We start from the raw sequence: 23,037 nt of genomic DNA on the forward strand, positions 1-23,037 counted from the left end.
CCAATATCGTTTGTTATAGCGAGGGATCATTGTGACTAAAAGTCATTAGGCTATACAATCGCAATCAATCATTAGGCTATACAATGGCAAGCAATCAATAGGCTATACAATGGCAATCAATCATTAGGCTATACATTGGCAAGCAATCAATAGGCTATACAATGGCAATCAATCATTAGGCTATACAATGGCAAGCAATCAATAGGCTATACAACGGCAAACAATCATTAGGCTATACAATGGCAATCAATCATTAGGCTATACAATGGCAAACAATCATTAGGCTATACAATGGCAAGCAATCAATAGGCTATACAATGGCAAGCAATCAATAGGCTATACTATGGCAAGCAATTAACGCTGTTCTGATTCTCAGATACTTTAAAAAGTGATTTTGCATACAATTCACAAGGAAAACAATAAAAGATCAGGCACCGCTCCGTTGGCCTAGTGGTTAGAGCGTCCGCCTCGGAAGCGGGAGGTTGTCGGTTCGAACCCGTCCGAGTCATACAGAAGACTTACAAAAATGGCACTAACAACTGCCTCGCTAGGCGCTCACCATTAAGAGGTTAGTGTGAGGACTGGTCGACCTGGTGTCAGAATAATGTTACTGGGTGGGACATGATGCTACATGTCTGCGGCATGATGTCCCAGTGCTAGACATCACTATAAACTGCACTACTGCAGATATCGCAGCGATATGACTGAAAAAATGTTAAAACTACGTTAAAAATCCCAATCACACACACACACACACACACACACGCGCGCGCGCGCGCGCGCGCGCAAGATGAGGCAATATCGAGTAAAGTGTACTTATTAAAGAGAAAGCATACTTAATTAAGTATTATATTACTTTTAAATTAATAGTTTATTATTCGGCAATTTTTCAAAAGGTCAAAGAGCCAACTTGTCCCAAATTTTGATATCGACGATTTAATTTTTGTTTTGCATCTTTACCTGCCCAGTCTTTGCTATTATGCAGTTCGATAAATACCAAAAGGAAACACTAAGTGTTTTTTTGGACAGTAATTTCCATCTGCACATCCTCAAAAACTATCTAAATTTTGATTAAATCCTTTCATGAAAGCTTACGATGAAAATCGCCTTCATCTCGTTTATTCCTATCCACGCTGTGTCATGTAGTTTCGCTGTCGTTTAGTTACATGTCTGATTAATTTCAGTTTGGTAATAGGAAAAAAATCATTATTAAAGTCCTCTACTAAGGCATCCTAATCAACTAGAACATCTTTGATGAATATCTGTTTAATATATTGATTCAACATTTGCCATCGCGAAAATGGCACGTGACTCTAATTTATATGCATCCTTAATTAGCGAACTCAATCCCCCCCCCCCCCCCGCCAAATGATATTATTACAATCAGTGCAAACAGGGGAGCTTTCCATAATATGCGCACATTCATAACGTAAATCCAGGCTTCCAAAATAACAGTTCAGTAGATTCATCTTAGATTTCATTTTGAAAACTGAGAGTGAAAGTCCAGCAACTGGAAATCAATCTTTAAGGCACAATTTCAAATGCAGTTCTTCCATTCGAATACAAAAAGTCATTGGTCATTTCAAAGCAGGTGCAAAAATCATGCATGCATCTATAATTCTACAAATTTCGCAAGCTCCGCCTGCTCGCAGTGTGAAATTTTACTATCCAATAGAACAAGCAAAAGCATATTTAAATTAATACATCAGATGGGAGCTACACAAATAGTCTTCAGTTTTCATCGGTAGTACGTCTTTTGTGAAACAATCCGGACCTGATGGACTTTTTATTTCAGAGTCAAACCGGCACAGAGGAAGAAGAATTGGAATCCCCCACAGTGTAAGTACCTAAGCTTGTTTGTTTGACTGATTATCTGTAATGTGTGAACTTTAAACAGTTGACTTTCGACTAAAGAAAGTTTGTCACCGTATAACCAAGCATCTTCATTATAGCAATTGCTGATGTTTGTCCGTCCATCTGTCTACATTTCTGACGTCAAAACCTAGGTTATGGTTAGACTCGTAGTTCATTTTTTCAAACATTCCTCCCTGCAGAAGTGTTACAGTTTAAAGACAATGTAAAGATATAGCTTTAGGTCTGAATTTGATTCCGTTGGATGCAATAGATTCACGCCTTGACTGTCTCCCCTGCTTAACATGTACTCTTTACGTTTGCATCAGAATAACTTGACTACATATGATCACATTTGTAGTTTAGAACAACATTGGCTTAAGAGCAAATGAGGTGCATGTATTAATGCACATACATACGTTTTCATTTAATTCCCTAATTTCACCTCAAATATTTTAAAGTGTAAGTTTTGAGGAACGAATTCGGTCAGAGTATGGTTTCAATTAAAGGTTTCGCACAACAGATTTTACAAACTGTTGTAGGTAAAATAGAATTGCCACATTCAAATTAGTAGCCATGGCCTATTTATGGCCAAAATTCTTCTTGACATGCAGTTTCTTCATTTCGAATAAGATGCTAAGCCCGACAAAGCAACACAATATTACAAGGTATACAGGCCATTTCCTACCATTTTATGCATTTGAATGTAATAGCCGTATCCATAAAATGTGTGACCTTGGCGTAGACTACTGTTTGATTCTTACAGATTTGTATTTTGTTATTATGTCTCGCACTTCAGCTGACTTGACTTTAATTATTAAGTTATATTATTTTATTTCCACAGCAAGTATGCAGCTATTCCAAATATTAAAACAGTATATCACATAACTGTTTACACCATGTCGTGTGTGCGTGCGTGCGTGTGTGTCCAGATTTATATACTATGTATTCATATGCCACTGAATCCTGCCAGCATTTAAATATTATTCCTTTCCTTCATGCATATTTATTAATTAAAGTAAATCCACATCGCATCTGAAATGTTGTGTAAGACTTGAAGATAGACGGAAAGCTACTGTAGCACAGAAGTAACATCCTAAATCATATTTTAGACACCTTCAGACACTATCTCTTCTGTAACACTGTTTCGATCTTTAAATAATGCAAATGCATAGTAAGTAGTTCCCGCGAATCATTTTGCGACAACCTTAACTATATCCTGTAGAGATCGGACCACTAATTAATTTTCCATAGAGCTTAATGGTCAGGTATTCAAAAATAAAAATAATTTCTGCATCAGGCTAGCATTAAAACCATGCATGCTTCCATTCATTAGAATCAGAGAAAGTTTATTTATTTCAGCCTTCAAATTCAGGCGTTCCGCAGCACATATTGTTTTGAAACCACGTGTTCATATACAGGGACTCGGTTTGCATCTAAAAACACAGCCTCGCAATAAGAGTTCTTCTGCTATTTTGTCCAAAGGAATGTTAATCCAGGATATCAGAATAAAACTAAGCATTTGTTGTAATCTATTGTACATTGATTGAAGTTTATAAAATGTACAATGGAAAAAAAAGTAAACCCATTTACTACCTAATGGGTACATCTGAAAATATTTAGTACTTTATATTTTTATTCCCCTACCAATAGATTAGGTCTCCAGTTTTTGTGTATTATGGTATTACGGGTTTAACGCCATCTTCAGTACATGATAGGCTTTACAAGGCAGAGAGTATATTTGGTTGAGGATGAACCTAGGAACAACCCCGGATTCACGGAAAGCTACTGGCAAGCTTTCAACGCATACCGACGTTGGCCGAGTCACGACTCGAACCCAAGCGGATAGAGATCAAATCTCAATCATCTGTAATGTCGGGCGACTTAAACTACTGGGCTACCTGGACCCCAAACAAGTTCTCTGGCTGTAAAAAAATTAGGGCTTCTATAGCTATGTTCTTTCTAAAGTACTTATCAAAATTCAAACAAGAATGAATAATAAGGAACACGACTAAATGTGATGGGTCATGTGACCTACGCAATAATGTCTTTGGCAATGTTATATCTGCCCCAGGTCATATTATTAATATCGGTCTTCTGCTTAATTTTGTAAGCAAAGCTTTCAGGTGTAAAGGATCCATGTGTAAAGAGTCCAGTTGTATAAATTTAATTAATATTCCTTTTAATAACACTTTATAATATTTTGAAACTGATATTGACATGTCCATGCAAGTTAATGAACCGTGTCGATATCAACGAATCTTTGTTCATTTTATGGTTCTCGTGTTTAAACCACGTGTAGTTGCGAATTCGCGACTGCTGCCATGTTTGTACTTCTAATGTACGAGACTTTGGCTCAGGTTATCTTCATTTGCTGTTTTCTAACTTTTGACGAATGGTTGCAGACTGCGTATCAGCTTATGAAAGCATTATTTTACCACGTCGGTATTTATGACAGTGTTCAACCCCAATGTAAAGCTATTTGATAGCTTTTTAAGTTATGGTTGTAATCAGCAATGCTATCCATTTTCAGCACGATATCCACTGTTCTCCTCAGTACCTTACCTCAGCAGTCCCTTTCACGGTACGAATGGTATGAAAAAATGAGAACCAGTCTGAAATGGGTTAAGATAAAACAGAGTATATATGGGTTTGGCTGGCCAGGATTAGTTGATAATGAAAGATTATTTGTGGGGAAAAGAATCTTTTGAGAGCTTATCCTAGTTGTAACTGAAACAAAAATAGATACATTGTTCTATTGATGGAATTTCAGTCCTTTAATAGTCTTGAGTTCGGAACACTCAATACCGAAATTAGCGGCGCGAAATTGAAAGCACGTGTTTCAAACACAGCAGGTCCAAAAATTGCTGCGGCTCAGCGGTTCATCTCTTTTTCTCTACACAGAAGCTGTCACCAAGGTTTCATCTAATCTGATAAATATAGGTTTGATCACGAACACTCAGAAATTTAAAGTTATTGAATTTTTAATATCATGGTGTTTGCATAGTTTTACTACCTTTATAAACTAATCTTTTCAGTAAACATTCCGTCACCTAATTCAAAGCCCTATCACTCAAGTGTTACATGTTCTTGCCTCTTCTTGGATATGTACATTTTTTAATTTTAATTTTAATTTTTATTATTATTATACAAAGAAAGGCAATATGAAACTAAAGACATGTTTAAACAGTGAAAAGAAGAGTTCATGCGTAGAAATCGGTAAATCCGATGGTAAATCTAATATGTTGCTAAGGTCTGATTAAGATCTTACTAGCTACTAGTGGGTGAGGAGTGGGGTGGGGTGTTGGGAGGGGTTTCTTTACAATTCTTAGCACTATTAAAATGTTTCGTTTAAACAAATTCACTTAGTGTCAGTAGTTGTAGTAGTTTTTATTGAAAATGTGATAATTGTCGTTCCTTTTATTTTCCGGGACACGTGACGAGGAAATGTCTGTGAATTAAAAGTGCTTGTTACCCAGGAGTTTCTCTTGTACGTATTTTTATTGTCTGTTATTTGCAGGAAAACAAAACAATTATATATATATATATATATATATATATATATATATATATATATATATATATATATATATATATATATATATATATATATATGTGTGTGTGTGTGTGTGTGTGTGTGTGTGTGTGTGTGTGTGTGCCAGATACATTAAAATTAACATGGCTTTTAAAGTAAGTGTTGTTATAAAGCAATTTGATATACCAATACTATTGGTATATCAAACTGTGATCTACCCATGGCGCAATTATACGCATATACAAGCATTCTTCCACCCGTGTGCTGTTGATTCTAGATCAATGATGAATATCCATCCATTAATCATTAATGACGTATGAAAATAAGGATAAAAAAATAAAAATAATCCCCATTTTCTAAAAGAATTTAAAATGCTATAAAATGTAATCGCAATCCCTTTCTGCTTTCTGGTCCCCCCTCCCCTCTCACGCATAATAATCAAAATACGCAGAAATATGGAGTGAGGGAGAAAAATAATTTGGGTTTGATGAAAAACTTGAAACTGAACTTATTTCAAGTAACCAATAAGAATATGGTTCTTCGTAACGGTATGTGTACACTTTCCTTGGGTTTTATCAACAGTGTTTACATAATCAATGATACAAAGTTGCCGTTTATTATACATTATAAGTGAGGAATACGTAAGGTAATTATTATCACTTACAAAGTAATGTGACACTAACCTTGATTTTAAAAAAATATGGAAATACCATTTAATTACATAATTTAAGCTATCTTTTGACTTTCAAGAAAACAAATACCGTTTTTCTTCATTTGTTATCAGATCACTTCTAGAACTTAAACACCGTTTATGCTCGCCTATAAGTCGAGTACAACTGCAAACTGCACGGACCCGGATCTGCCGTGGCATAATACGCTGGCAGATCTGTGTCTACTCAATTTGCTTGGCATAATCAGTAGAACTAAAAGATAGACCCTGGTCTGCCGGCTCATTATGCGAATGCAGAACAGGATCTGTTTGCATTTAGAGTTACAAGCCAGTTCAGACAGTAACTTTATGTTATTATCTGACTCGTGCAAGGAACATTCATTTTCGCTTTCATTCATTATTAAAATAAAAAATAAGTTAATTAAACTCCGCACCGCCTAATGTAAAACGTAAAGGAAGATTAATTTGTGCATACACTTTACAATAACTCTATAATTATTGCATAATGTAAAATGTAAAGGCAGAATTGTTTGTGTATATACTTTACAATAACTATATAATTATTACATAATGTAAAATGTATAGGCAGAATTAGTTGTATAAACATTTTACGATAACTATATAATTATTACATACTAAAATTACATTTTCGATGCCGTAAATAGCGGTCTAAATAGAAAACATGTGAATATCGTTTGCGGAACTTGACAGTTATATCCCTATCTCGCTGTTACTATCTATCTATCCAGGGCCGAAAAGAGGGGGAGGCAACCGGGGATATATCCCCGAGGCCCGGGATCGTCAGTGGGCCCTGACCGAACAACACTTTTAAATTTTTATAAAAGAAAAATTATGTTTGAACAAGAACTAGGAAAGGCCCGGTGTTTTTTACTCCAGGGCCCCTGATCGCTCTCTACTGCCCTCTATCGATCGATCTATCTATCTATCTATCTATCTATCTATCTATCTATCAATCTATCTATCTATCTATCTATCCGTCCGTCCGTCCATCCACTTATCTATCTATCTATCTATCTATCTATCATATTTCAAATTTATATGCATGCCACGTGTTTTGCAAATATTTTTGGTGCATTTAGACACTTTAAACTATACTATACGTAACGTACGTTGAAATGTTGGGGGAAAATATTGTACATTTATACGTGTAGCTGATGCCAATACTTAACAGGGAACGAGGAACACCTTTATTTTCAACATTGTTCTAGTATTACTGTTTTAGATATTGGATAACATGAAAGACAGATGAATAGACAGTCAGACTGACAAAGTTAATCAAAATTTATCGGGAATCGGAGATACTAGTAATAACAATAATAGCAATAATCATCATTATCATCAGAATTATTTTATTATTATTATTATTATTATTATTATTATTAGAGCCCTGGGTTTCTGATTGGTCTAAGGCGCTCGCCTTTAGGGAACACTGACATCTCACCCACGTCTGTGTGGGTTCGAGGCTCAGTCTCGGCCAATGTGGGTATGTGACCAAGCTTGTCTGTAGCTACCCGTGAGGCGGTGACTCTTCCCGGGGCTTTTTTCAGTTCTTTGTCCACTAGATATAAAAGCCTTCAACTACAAATAAAAGAACAATATTATTATATGTATGGCAAATGTAACTGATTAAAAACCAATTTTCCGATAAAAAATTTCATTATAGCTGCTTTATATTTTTTTAATAAATAATCTTCAAATTCTTCAACAAAGGCACAGGGAAGAAAACATCGCAGGGAATACAATCTACCCCAGGTAACTCTTTACTCTTTCAAGTTGCACAGTATCCTAAGGGAAGTAACCCACTTCAGGGAATGTTAGAGACCAATCAACATTATCATGATTCACAATGACTACATATAGCGTTCAAAGTAATACTGCTGGGTTATTCATATTGCATATAGTATCACAGCAGGGAGTGTCAGCACCATGACATATAGTCAGGAAACTGCCAGAGTAGATTCGCAGGAAATAAATCCAATGGTATTTGACACGCTTGGGGTTAGTGAGACATCAAGAACCGTCTGAAGAAGTGTTGTTGAATTTTGAACACAATCATGTTGCACGTGCATATCATTGTTTGATGACATTCATGGGACGTGATCAGAATGTAGATTCTGCTTAGCAGATATCTCAGCGGGATTTCACAACATTATATCCAATCTATTACTTTTCATTGGAACATTTGGATTTGTTCAGACAATCAGTCGGTGATATACATTACCGAGGTCGTGTAGCTCGACTGCCCGCTGGTGGTTTTGAGCAATCGCTGTTATACTCTCAGATATAACAATGTTGCTTGAAAATGTTGGTGGACGATTGAGAGTCATTAATGCCCTAGTAGAAAACATGTGATTAAATATTTTATAATTTGATGGGGTATATGATACTAAAAGTAATAATTATAGGAATGATTTTATAATTCGATGGGGTATATGGTACTTAAATTAATAAGTCAGTCAGATTTGATAATTTGGCGGGGGTATATGGTATTTATAATAATAAAAATTCTAGTAAAGCAGAAATTACATAACAAATATTATTATAAGCATATTATTATCATTATTATTATTATCATTATTATTATTATTATCATTATCGAATGATCTTTGCAAATATTTTAAATTGCTGATTCTGAAAGGGTCAAATCTCACGCGCTTTTCTAATTGATTTTGATGACTTGTTGATAAATTCTCATGAAACAGTCTAAAGTAATGTTTTTTTAAAATCTGATTCTGATTAAATTTCACCCAAAAAAGGAAGTAAATTAGCAAATTTATAAAAAAAACCAACCTAAAATCACTTAGAGAACTGCGTGAGGTTTGACCCTTCGAAAATCAGTAATCTAACAGATTTTCTACTAACAAATCGACTGAAATCAACAAAATAACGATGAATTTTGACTACATTTCATCAGAATCTCATACTTTTTATATGAAAATCAGCATCATTATTAAATATTATTATCAGAATTAAAACAATTATTATCAAAAATAAAAAATAAATCTGAATCAGAATAAATATTATAATCATGTTATTATTTGGTATCAACACTTTTATAGTCACTAGTAACTTTGTCATTGTTCTCATTTTCACAATCCGTTTCATCAGACAAAGTTAAAACGCTCACTGCCATAACTTTCACTTTCACAATCACTACGGTCACTGAAACTGCTTTCATTGTCAGAATCAGACACAATTTTTCTCAATCGCCTCACCCAATTACTACTAATTTTTTTGTGTCGTATTCATGAGATTATTCTGGTCTAATTTTTTCACTTGCGCGTGAGAAATACGAATTTTTCAACTTCTGTATCTTTGACCGTAGTCATGGATTGAAACATAGCTTGCTGAATGAGATTAATGAACCTATATTCTGCTGGTAGTGTATATCTATTTTCAAAATTTCGCTGTTGTAATGATTCTTAATCACAAATAATTTTTCAGGATTTAGTTCATCTGATATTGCTATACCGTCATGTTTTAATTTTTTAATTGCAGAAATAATAACGTTATATTTTCTTAGTTCAATATATTATGAAAATATATTTAAATTATATTTCTGAACCAAGACGATTCATAGTTGTGTAGTATAGCGCAAACACAATCCCTAGAGTATTAAATGATGTTTTACTTACCTGTTCACTCCCACAAATACACTTCCAGACTGACTGGGAGAGAGAAATTCTGGTGCCTTTTATAGTCATCATAACGCTAACGCAGATTGTTTCTCGAAAATCACGTGATTGAGTTCCGGAATAACTGTGAGATCCAGAATAACAATAATGACAATAAAAGGCACCATAATTTCTCTCTCCCAGACAGTGTGGAAGTGTATTCGCGGAGAACAGGTAAGTAAAACATTTTCTTGAAATGTTATGTTAATTGCCATACAGAGATTTAAATTATTATATATGATAGTTACCATGACACGAAAAATAAGTAATCTTAAATAGTCATATAAATATTACGCAGTAACAAGCGGGATAACTATTTAATTATTCTACCGGAGAGAGCTTAGAATAACAGAGTTATATCCTTTCTTCTGTTTGTATCTTACAAAATCGGGAGATACTGAAATGTTATTTTTTTGTTTATATTTCTTCGAAAATGCTGATCTAGTAATATTATATGTGACATATTGTACCGAACGCGGGTGAATATCAAAATGTCTGCCATCTGCATTTATCTATGTAAATATTATTTCTTCTCCAGTCTCTGCATTTACAGATTTATCCACCCTATTTGCAAATATTTTACTTCTCCCGGGATCAAATGTGTTTTTTTTGTTTTTTTTTAAAACTCTGTGTAATAGCTCGTAAATTATCCAAGGAATTATCGAGTTTACTGCCGTTGATATGATCAATCACACGACCGTCTTCGGTTACTCCGTGATAACACTCGTATACGAATTTATGACAGAAATATTTTTTCTTCCCTGCAGAAGAACATTTGAGATAAACAGTATTATTGATATAACCGACCTATTATTTTTACTCTACAGTGCCTGATTAAACTATCACAAGAGGATTCATAATTATTGAGGATGATATGTTTTACAAACTCATTTTGCTCCATTTTATGTAATGATATTATTTGTCTAAATAATTCTTTTGAAAATCTGCCGAGAGGATATTCAGTGCTTCTTATGACCATCTCATTATTGTTGGTGTTATTTTTTAAATCATAATATCATTTTAGCTCTGTATATTTTACCACCACATTGTACACACAGCAGCGTTTCTCCTGTAACCAAAAAGCCACACTTCAAACACGGTTTTGGTCCTAAACTCCCTATATATTAATTTAAATATATGTCTTAATTATAATATGGTGTTTAATAAGTTATCAGCAATTGAACCTTCTAAATCTAGATGCGGTTTTGATAGACGAACCCTTGATCCACGAAGACGAGCTTTATCTAGTCCAGCAAATAATAATTTCATCAAAATTATTCGTGATGCTAAGAAAGAATTTCGCAGAGATGGCGCATCTCATGTGTGGTCAACATTTAGAATCATGCGCAATAACGAAGTCATTAATGCTACAGTGAACGACCAATGAGCGGCGACGATTATTAATTATCTCGACAATCAAAGAAATTTTTTCAGAATAAAATTTAATAAGGAAGTAGAAGATATTTGGAATATCAGTGACAAACGTGACCATGTTCGATTACACCAGGATATTGGAGATACTGAAAATAAAATAAAAATTCCAAACCAGGAATGTTGACTGGTATTCACAAACCGTATTATGAAAGAGCGTATTCTGTGACCTTAGTAATTTATGCAATATATACGCTGAATGATAAACTCAGCGTTCATGATCTAAAACCAATGCAATTTTCGAAAATAAATTGTGTATCCGAACGAGTAATGAAACATTTTACAAACGCGATACGTGGAAATGGTTTAATGGATCTAAGAAAAGCAAAACAAAATCAGTCAAGGATAAAGTAGCTACAATAAATGATGTTTTCTGAATTAGGAAAGAAATTAAAATTCCCAATAATAGTAAAAACAACAACAGGAGAGATTTTGTACAAATCTAAATGCAAATCAAAAGGAGCTACGATAAATAGTATTGATCATAAGGAGCACGCGTGGATATATTTGATTTTATTTACGAAATAAGTAAGAATGATCCTGTATCAGTATGGTTATTTTAGAGTTCCGATGATGAAAACTATGATCAGTTTGTATGAACTAATGGAAATATTTATCGTACAGAATTTCTCCACGAAGAAATGAAAGATTTTGAGTCAAAATACACCAAGGATCATGAAAAGTTGCTCAGAATTGCTTTACGATTCGATCAGTCTTGGCTTATTTTGCTAGAGAGAAACATTATTGGAAGCCTACGAGGTTTGATTTTCTGGATGATATAGTATCAAGTTGTGTCGAATACTGACACGGTGGATTATGAAATACCAGACACGATTATAAAGATATTATCTCGGTTGACATAGTTGCATGTTATCCCGGAAGTTTTCTTGTTATGGGAGAGTGATCGAAATAATTTGAGCAATTTGGACATTCAGTATGCGAGATGACCAGAGCATCGATAAATGGACCTTAACCAGATTTTGATCTGACTGGATTCGCTTATATCGAGTCATTTAAGTTTACCAAAGATCTTCATCCGATTTGTTATATCTGGTTTGGCAAACATTTTTTAGAAAAAAATGTGGGCACCAACAGTATTATTACGGTATATGATCGATGTACAAATCTTGATGTCGTTAATTGTAAGTGAAGCAATTATATCATATAGTCCGCAGAAACAAGTTTGGTTACCACAGCAAAAGAAATATTTTGATGATGAAAATCCCGATACAACCGATTTTGAGAATAAAAACGCAAAATATCTTGGCAGAAACATTGGTTAATTTACCCAAGAAGGATCATATGACCATAAAGGACATTGTACAAGATTTATTATAGATGATGTTGAACTAGATTTTATAATTGCTGATACAACGAAGAGAAACATATTTATATGTCGAGAAATAGTTTTATTGCCGAATATAACTAAATTAAGTACAATTGTGAACTTTATTGATGGTGAGTCACCGCAGTTTACTCATTTAAGATGTTCGATGTTCGCTTATGTTTCGATAAATTTATTATCAATGGTAAAGAGATTTCCTGATGCCGCGGTTAGAGTCGCTACAGATTCATTTTACATCAATTAAAAAAAACATACAGGATTGTTAGAAAAATTACACATAGGCACTTATGCGTCGGGGGTGAATGGAGAATAAAACAATAAAAGATAGTTATTCTGAACACGCCGACGTTGAAATCAAACGTATTTATTACAGAAACACAAAAAAATATCAAAATTATCATCAGCACTATCGGTATATGATCCTGTAGCTATACATAAGACAGTTGATCTCATTGGACCGAGATGTTCTGGCAAAACAACACGTGTGATTGAGTTATTTCGTCAGAGTTTTTCAAACTATTTTGATATGGTTGTTTTAACACCTAAACATAGACTCGCCAGAGAAATAAACCAACGAGGAGTAAAATCCCATTAATTATCACAGATTCATTCGATGGAAGAGAGATACATGGATTCCTGATCGAATGGGTGAGAAATATATTACAAAGATTATTATTTGGGATGAAATATGTGCAGGGCCGCTAGAAACATTAAACACGTTTCTTGATTGGTTGCTGACAAAAAATACTACGTAATAATGTGCGGCGATTATGGTCAACCGCCACCTTTTGTTGGATTGTCTCCACACATGGCTAAAAACGTTCGTGGATTTTTATGCGGAAATAAATTATGATCATAGAGCGCTTGATCCAGAATCAATAGAGCTTAAAAAATGAATCAGACTACAAGCACACAAAAAATTCAGTGTGAAATAATGCGTGAGACAATTTCGGAACACATATAAAAAAAATTTAATTTATGGAGACTAGATGATTTAATAGTTACAAGTAGAAAGATAGTTCGTGGTACACTTCAACAATAATTATTTCTGTTACATAAAGAATGTTTTCAAATCTACCTGTATCATTGTGTTATCAACCAGCTTATACGCGACGACAAAATGTTGAAGTTGATATACCAGGATCGTCAAAGAAACAAAATCTTGTATTAAATTATATTGTTTTAGGTCCTGTCAGTATTGTTGAGAGCGCGTTGACTATGGACAAAACTCCAAGGACGCTGGGATACGCAATGACGATTCATTCATCACAAGGATTAACTATTTCTGAAACGCGAGAAAGGATCTTCGATGATGGAATCGAATGGTCAAATTTATTTTATCTCTCAGTGTCTCGAGTTAGAAGAATATCTCAGCTGCCTGCAGAGAATTGTCATAGAGTTTACAGAAAATAATAATGAAACTCAGGAAACTAACGATGATATAGTAAGAAAAAAGTATTTATAAACAGTGTGATAAAAGAAGAGCGTCTTTGATCTATATGCTAAATTTATCACGACATTAAAACAATGACAGAATAATCATTGTGCGAGCTATAACACTAATTTTGTGGCAGTATTCAAATAATAACCCAATACAATTTACCGTGCATAGAATTAATAGTAGTCTTGGTCACACACGCAAAAATATGATGCTAACCTGTCAAGGCGCTAGTTTACAAACGTAAATGCGGTGGTAATTGTGTGTCTTAAGGAATTACTTGTAATTGTTCACGTACAAACCAACCTTTAGGAGCAGTTGAATCTAATCTGTAGATTGTGGGTCTACCCGTGGACCTTACCACGCTGGAAATTGTGTGTTTCGCAATACTCCAAATGGGACCAGTCGCTCTTATTTTTACCACCAGATTCACCAAGTTCATATAAATATCTGACAGTCACATTACTTAGTACTGGTTGTTTTGAAAAGTCATGTTGTTTTATTGGTGCATGTTTTTTGTGATCGCATTGGTAGGTTTCATAGAAATTGCACGAGTAATTTGATTATGTAACGCATCTATCACACTTGGTAATCTTGCAACCGATTCGCAAGATTTCATAATTATTTCCTTCGCATTCTGATATCCAAATAAATGCTCAGCATGTGTTTGATTAAATCGTTCAACAATTGCCTGATGACGATGAATTGTAGTATGTCCTAGTCTGATTTTGACGTTATGCTTTTTCATCAGAGATGATACGGCACCAAGAACTTCCTTGACAGGATCAACTTTTAATAAACGTGGTCATCGTAAGGGTCATCGTTGATAAATTCGTTCAAAAACCTATACAACTGCAGCTGCTGTTTTAGTGGATAGTGGTTCTGCTTCTTTATATCTACTCGCAAAGTCAATGTCAGTCGACGCGTATTTGTATGTACGTGATTGACGTTTACCAATTTTAATAGTATCATTTGGTAAAAATAAAATATCTGCTTGATGAACTTCATTTGGAGCTGACATCAAAATATGCATACTGAATTTTTTTTAGGTAGTGGAAGCTAAATTTGCCATATTGTCTTTCGTGCTAACCACTTTGCAGCAACAAAATATGTGACGTTTTCTGCATCAGCAGGTTTACTAATCGCTGCTCTACCTTTCCAATATCTTCTTAGGCTATAATAAATCGATTCCATTATAAAAATTGATCGGTTGATTTATAACCGGCCCCTAATACTAGTTAACCTTTCATCGCAAGGTGTTTCTCTGAGAGATTGATTTTCTATGGAATTTAACGAGTGAATCAACTTCACTTCTGCAGTATGTCGTTGTTGTAAGTCTTTACTTTTATACACTACATCATGAACATGACATGCTTGATCAGTAGCATTTATTGGATACTCTCCATGTCTTGGTTGATCTCACTCGTCAAGTCGGACATCAAGTCGGGTTCCAGAATCACAATAATTATATCCAGAAGATGTTTTTCTTCTGGGTATTTACCCATGGAGCCCAGTGAAGCAGAAATATCACCACCATACACTTTGTGTTCAGAGATAAATTTATATTTATTTGTACCACATTTCACACACTTGCCTGTAAGTGCACGCTTTTTATTTTTTTGTTGTTAATCCACTTGTGGGAGTGGATGCTCAACATCGAACGCAATATAAATCCATATTATTTATTATATTTGTATAACATGGATACTACTGATTTCTCAACGACACGAAAGCAAGAGCCAATAAAACGTCATCCAGCGCTACCAAATTCTATCAGAGCAATTATCATAAGTCCATCTGGGTCTGGTAAGACGCAATTATTATTTAATCTGATAATGAGATGGCTCAAGTGGGATAAACTATATTTAATGGCTCCATCCGTAAATGATCGGAGATGCTACGATGTATATAAAGATTTTAATGAAAATGCAAAATTGTTGGACGATGACGGCAATGATATTATTAATTTTATCATCGATATTGATGAAGCCCCATCTGTGTTTGACCTCGATGAATTTGTTAATAATCTCGTAGTATACGATGATGTGATGCTGGACAAGCAATCAAATCCACCTCGGATATCTTTTCGAGGAAGACACAAAAACACCGATGGTATATTTGCTACTCAGCGATATATACAAATACCTAAAGTGATTTGAGATAATTTTAATATTTTGGTCGTGTTTAATGAAGTCGATACACTTCGAAATATTCATCAGACTTGGTGTTCAGGGTATATGGACATGATTAAATTCAAAAACTTATTTTCAAAAGCACAATATACCCCACACGGATTTATCACGATAAATTTACTTGATCCTCGATCAAAATATCGTCTAGGTCTTGATAAAATCTTTGGTTGAGAGACTAACATAATAATGATTTAATTACTTGCACAATACAGTAGCAGAGAGAGTGCGAACACAAATAAGTGTCACAGTTCGTAAACAAAATAGATATATATTTTTGAAAAACACGAACGACAAAGATAGAGTAACAAAATAAACTAACCCAGTTATAGAAACTCTCTGTTTTGCTTAGAGGCTTCAATTTGACGTTATTGACCTTATTTTTGTTTTCTTCGAATGAGGCTTTATTTTCATAAATGTACTTTTAAGCAAGTGGTCTGTTCACCCTCTCTGCTGATACGTGTTTTATTTAGCCTGAATGATATAATGGCTGCGTGAAAAATCTAGAAATGTATGGTACGACGGAATCATCGTACACGTGCTAGCCTTAGTTCTTTAACGTCTCTCGTGGATGGATGGAGGCAATACAATCTCTACACCACTCGCCTCGTAATTTGAGATTTGATGGCTCTTTGTAAAGGTGTTGACACAGTCATACTAAATTGTTCACACATGTATAATGTAAGGTCCACCCCAACAAGTAAAAGGATAGCTATGTTGTTTGGTCTACTGTTTGGTTTTTACAAACTGTTGCTATGTATATTTGATTTAATTTATATTTGATTTAATTTAATTGTTTAAAAGTTTTAAAATCTTTTTAGTTTTAATTTCATTACATGTTAAAGTAATGTAATTTTGTTTACTAGTAATTTGATATTTTCCAGAAATTAGTTTGACCTGACAGTTATTTGTAAACACCGAACTTTGTATATTGTGCTGACATAGTTCCTGATCTTGACTGAGAACCAAAGAAACAACTTTTTTATCCATTATTAATGTGTCAATGATAATAGTTAAATTGAGGGTGACTGGGACTACGTGCCTTTAGACGTAAATACTTCTACGCTGTTCTCGAAATTCTGGAGAGATGACCCTCATCCGGGAATCTGTTTTGCGTCTCAAGTTACTGTATAACCTTTATCCATAGAGAAATTATTCATTCGGGTTTCTAAACATTGGGACGTAAAGGTGTTCCTTTTGTTGTGATCAGTTTGAAATTATATTTTAATTTTTATTCAAATAATTTGAATTCTAAAAGAATTCATTTTCCTGGAAATGTTTGAGTGCTCATACAGAATTCTTGGACAATGAGATTTCTTTACATCTTATTCAGAAATTCAAACACTGGAATATTGTTTGTGAATCAGCAAAGCACTGTAGACACATCCGTAATGTAAAGGCTACAGTCTACGTCAACGCCTTCCATTTTGGATATTTCGTCGGGAATCGAAATTGAATTCATTAGAACATTTAATTACTAGGACTTCTAAAATTTAATTCGTGGGTATTCTTGGATTACTTTGAATTTGATTCTTAAAACCGTAAGTTCTTATTTTGTTTCATTTTTTACATTGTTTTTTTCACCCAGGGAAATAAATTATTTGTTATATTTTTCAAAGCTTGTTGTTTTCACTCTTTCTTTTGTTACTGTTAATTAGAGCCTAAACACGTAACATAAAACTGCATAGACACAGATCTGCTTGTGTATTATTCGACGGCAGATCTAGGTCTGTGCAGTTGGACCAGACTTGTAAGAGAGAATATACGGAACCTCGAGTTTATGTCGAATCAGCACTGTAATTATTTCAATGTAACTAACTTTGTGTATTTATTTAACGTATAATTTACAACTGCAAGTTATAACTCACCTGCACATGCAGGAAAGTTACTGCCATATTCAGACCGTTCTGGTGGCCTAAGTGGTTAGAGTGACCTCGAGTGTGGCGGTCGCGGGTTCGAACCCCGCAGAATCAAACCAAAGACTAATAAAAATGGTAATTGCAACTTCCTCGCTTGACGCCCGGCATTAAGAGGTTAGTTTAAGGACTGGTCTGCGTCAGGATAATGTGACTGGGTTGGATGCTTACTTAGTGCACACATTTATATGTAGATCAGTGTCTCAGACTGTTATTTGTACGGTCATGAGGCATTATATGATCATGCATCATCATACCAACAGTAAACTAATGCACACGCCCGGCCCTAGGGCAAGGCCAACAAGGCAACCGCCTTGGGCCCCACGCTTTCAGGCAGTGCAAGGTTTTTGCTTGGGTCCCCGCGCTCTTCGTTTTCTGCCTTGGGCCCCGCATGCTGCCTTGGGCCCTGCACATTCTAGGGCCGGGCCTGCTAATGCAACCTACTTTGTTGCTCCAATAATCATATACTGTTAACTATAAACGTATGGGGTAGGACTTACATAAACCTGGAGTCGTCGTAGTCGTGTTCGTTAACCAAGGTACACCATTATCGTTATGTCAGTATTACTGTTGCTTGTGAGTCAAGGAACTTTACATGTCTTTGCATTATGAGAAGTACCACATTCCATACCATAAATAGGACCATTTGTGTACTAATAGCGCTCCAGTGACCATGTACATGTTTTTCTTTTAGAATCATTTCTGGGACATGTGCATGTATCATAAGGAATACTAGGCTACTGAATAGAAATAGACGGTTAATTTAGCCTACTTTACACGTTCCTATGATCATAATGTGATCTACTGTTCATACTTTAAGTGATCGTGTACTCTTGACGTTTAGTTCAGTTCCCATACACTGTTGATATTGTAGTAATATATTATATAGGCATCCGTATCAAAGTAGGTCTTTTTGTCCATTTTTTCTCTCAATCGTACCCTTGGAACGATTAGTCCATTTTATGGACATTGTTGCTCGTACCGTGGTGAAATATATATGCATGCGTACGTCTTGAAGAATACTATAACAATTCAAAAAGTCAGTCCCTTCGATTTCTTTTTCCTCTAAGAGTAATAATGTACACCTCTGAATCTTTGTCAGTTTTTGCTACACTGTTGCATGCAAAATCCTGAATCTTCCTATATGGGTTCTTTCTTGAAATGTACAACATCAATATATAAAACGTAGGCGACCTTGGCCTACATTTAAGGTTTCAATAACAATATCCGCCTTCTAAACCAAGGCAAACTCTTTAGATGTGACGTGTATTTCACAAAATTTAATACGTGTATACATACGAGTAATAAATCCCAACATGAAATGTAGGTCACTATGAGTTGCATTATACTCCTGAGTGATTCTGAACACACGTTTTCCGTTTGTATTAGTTTCTTTGACGCTGTTGCTTGTGCTGTCATCAAGAATAGGTGTGAGCTTGCATAGCGTGAAATATTGCATCACAATATAAAAATGACCATTGTGATCTACATGAACTACTTGGTGTATCTTCATCATCCCTCAGTATTGATCACCATGGACAAAAAGAAAACGTCAAGTGTCTCAAGAGATATCTTAAGACAGCTTTCTCTTTTCATTTCTTCCAGTAAGTGTATCATACATTTTAAATTTTCTTTCGGAAACAATTCTAACGCCAAATCTGGTGGACGCAAAATAGGGTGAATGTGTCTTTATTCTGAAAAGCATTTCAAATTCGATTTACATTTACCTGGAGCAACAGCTATGCTATCTTTACCCGAGTTTCTCCTATCTCATTATGAAAATGATTTATGTTACAAAAGGTCACCCATTTCACATTAAACCTCTCTAAACGCCATTACATAGAGTACATCTAGTTTAAAAATTTAGTCTCCAACGCAGTCAACCCACCTTTAGTTGCCTTATTGATAAAGGGTTAGCTTGAAATAGTTTTGTATTGTTTGAGCATCCACTTCAAAACGCATAAACAATGATAACAAGCTTTTTGTATCAACGTCTAGGGCGAGATAACATTTATGAGAGTTGCAGCATTGCGACTACCGTATAAACCCCATACATTTACGATGCCCACGTCTACCGTAAAAAAGGTTATTTCGCCATATATGATTTCAAAAATGCAATCTAATTTATATTCTTTACGCTAATTTATTTAATTTGCGTGTATATTTTCAGACATTCTTACGAAAAATGTGTTTATAAAACGCCTTGTAAATTTGAATTAATGGTGAATACTGAATGTTACAATCCACTACATTCGTCGCTAAAATAATGCGAAGTTAAACCTAAGCTATGTCCGAGTTGACATAACAATCAAAAGTCTTTCATCCTTGATAAGAATGATTTTTATTGAGTTTGTCCATGTATTGACGAGGTGGGGGTCATTTCCCTTAAACGTCTTCCACATCTAGTTAGGTATCAACACCAATTACAGTGAAAAGCAAGTTCAACTAAGTAATGACCTCTGACTGAATATTTTATCTGTGTTACTGTCTAGGATCGAATAAACAGTAACACAGAAAGAGTGAAAACAACAAAGCTTTTTAAAATTTAGCAAATAATTTATTTTTCTGGAAAATTCTGTAAAAATAAAAAAGGAGAAGAACTTACGGTTTCAAGAATTAAATCCAAAAGTAATCTAAGAATAATCCACGAATTAAATTTGCAAAAGTCCGACTAATAAAGTTCTAATAATTTCAAGTTCAAATCCTGATGGAAAATCCAAGATGGATGAGTATGACGTATGCTGTAGTCAGTACTGTATTTATCTACAGTTCCTTGTAGAAATAGAAATAATGGCTCTCTGGTGTTGGAAATCCAAATTAGACTTGTAAGCAATGTCTTTCCAAAATTTCTGTGTGAGCACTCCTCAAAATATATCCAGAGAAAAAGAATTAATCCTTTTGAAATCCAACTGATCTGAAGAAAATTATAACTTAAAATCTGGCTACAACAAAATAACTTGACATCAGTATAAAAAAGTCCAAAACTGAGAAATCTGTCTCAAAGCATCTCTATTAAAACTTACAAATGCGCGTAATGGAAAAACCGGAATTGCGAAATCGAAGGGGGGGGGGGGGGGGGGCACGTGATCGTGTTTACACCAAAAATGCACCTGACGATAACCAATCATTTTACTCCAAGAAATAAATATTTAAAATAAATGTTTACAGCTTAAATCATGTAGTTCCATCAGGACCTTGGAAACAACCAATCATTTTAAAATAAAATAGAACTAGTTTATGAAAGTAGCTACAAGTTCTGAAACAAGGTCAGAATTTAGATCAACACCTGATGTTTATAAACTAACAGTCAAGGTCAAACAACTTTCTGAAAAAGTATCCTCTCCAGTGAATAAATTTACATTATAATAGCATATAATAGAATAAAAAATTTAAAACTGACAAACAATTAAATTAAAATAAATATGAATTAAACCAGATATACGTAACAATTACTGCAAGAAAGACTACAATAACTCTCTAAGCTTTTGTTAGTTTTCTATTTATCTGACTTTTTATTTTTATTTATTCTTTTAATTTCATCATGTGAAAATTTGCTTGTACGTTTTAGCAGCAAAAATTATGCCGGTTAAAGAAAAGCCATTGTTACGGAAAAATCCTAACGTTACAGAATTGAAGATGAAATTTCCTATTCGCACACGCTCGATTTTAGTGTCCCAGAGAATAGAGTATATGCAGCAAATGTCCTTTTCTGAAATATCAGAATGAAGAAAATGAACCTTTGTGCTAGCAATATTAGCAACCAGATAATTCTATCATAGGAATACCTTTTCAGTTTTGACACATACTTCCTCAACGATTTATTTCAACGACCTGAAACGATGCATTTAGCCTGCATTAACAACCAGCAGGGAGCATACAAGGAGCAAATATTACCAATTGTAAGTTTAGACTACGTTACGTATATACATCGACCGGTAGTCAACCACCGGTAGTCAAACATTATTCAACCAGTGGTTATTATGTGTAAAATGATTGATACATTTTTTCAATGCTAATGACTACAATATAGTATAGTAGCTTATGTGCCCTGCATTTGGCCAAATTACGTGAAATCGAAATGATCTAACGGCAAAATTCTGTGGAAGAAAATAAAATAGCAATTTATGCACACTTAGTGTGATCAATTTTGTAAAATAGACATTATAGAATGCAGTAAAATAGACAACTCCTTGGAGGGCAAAATTAAAATGAGGCACCTAATGAGTATTTAAGGTCGAAAAATATACCATACCCGGTGCATGTATTTGTAAAGAAACATTTATTAATGGACAACACTGTGTCTTTGGACAAAATTAAATTGTTTTCTTCATACATACTTATCGTTTTTGAAGTTTCAAAGAATATTGATTCTTTTTTTACTGGGAGGAATTTTACTTCACAATGTACCGACAAAAAATGTATTGTGCTTTCGGTGCATTTATCCCTGTGAGTGTTTTAGAAGTGATGACGTGGACATGTTGCGCAGCATCGAACAATACATTTTTGATCATCCAAAACGAGAAATTTACGATGATAGGAAATAGACAACTCTCTCTTTAATGCCATGGAAAATAATCTGTAGTTAATTTGATTCGTTTCCTCTGCAGCAATATTGACAACATCTGTAATTTGTAAACGGACGATTTGTCCTTGTTAACAAAGATAACGTCTTAGCAATATTGAAACTACTTTCTCTTTAATCGATTTTTGCAATTTGATTGGCAAATTTAATTTTCAATCCGATGGGTTTAGCAAACGCGAAAATAAAGCTCATACATTAAATGTATGGAAATAGTTAGATAATAGCTTTCCAGACATAATAAGCAAATTAGATTACTGTTACCTTATTTCAACGGGAATTCTCGTGTCTCTAAATGGCACTTACAGAGGAGTTATTAAATTGTACTGAATTATTTAGTCTGAATTTGAAGTGGGAAATGTGTTTAATGGAGGTGTGATCACGTTAT

General features: G+C 34.5%; 1 protein-coding gene across 1 annotated transcript in view; it reads left to right on the top strand.

Moving 5' to 3' along the window:
* The window catches only part of LOC149808455 (cyclic nucleotide-gated channel rod photoreceptor subunit alpha-like), a 201,900-nt gene that overhangs the window by 37,001 nt on the left and 141,862 nt on the right, over positions 1-23,037 (top strand). The window contains exon 2 of the mRNA XM_089977561.1: positions 1,796-1,839. Within this exon, the coding sequence (XP_089833687.1) occupies positions 1,796-1,839 (44 nt within the window). The remainder of the gene's footprint in view (positions 1-1,795; positions 1,840-23,037) is intronic.

Source organism: Sinohyriopsis cumingii, chromosome 1 (genome assembly GCF_028554795.1).
Source record: "Sinohyriopsis cumingii isolate HCF-2022 chromosome 1, ASM2855479v2, whole genome shotgun sequence".
Lineage (NCBI taxonomy): Eukaryota > Metazoa > Mollusca > Bivalvia > Unionida > Unionidae > Sinohyriopsis > Sinohyriopsis cumingii.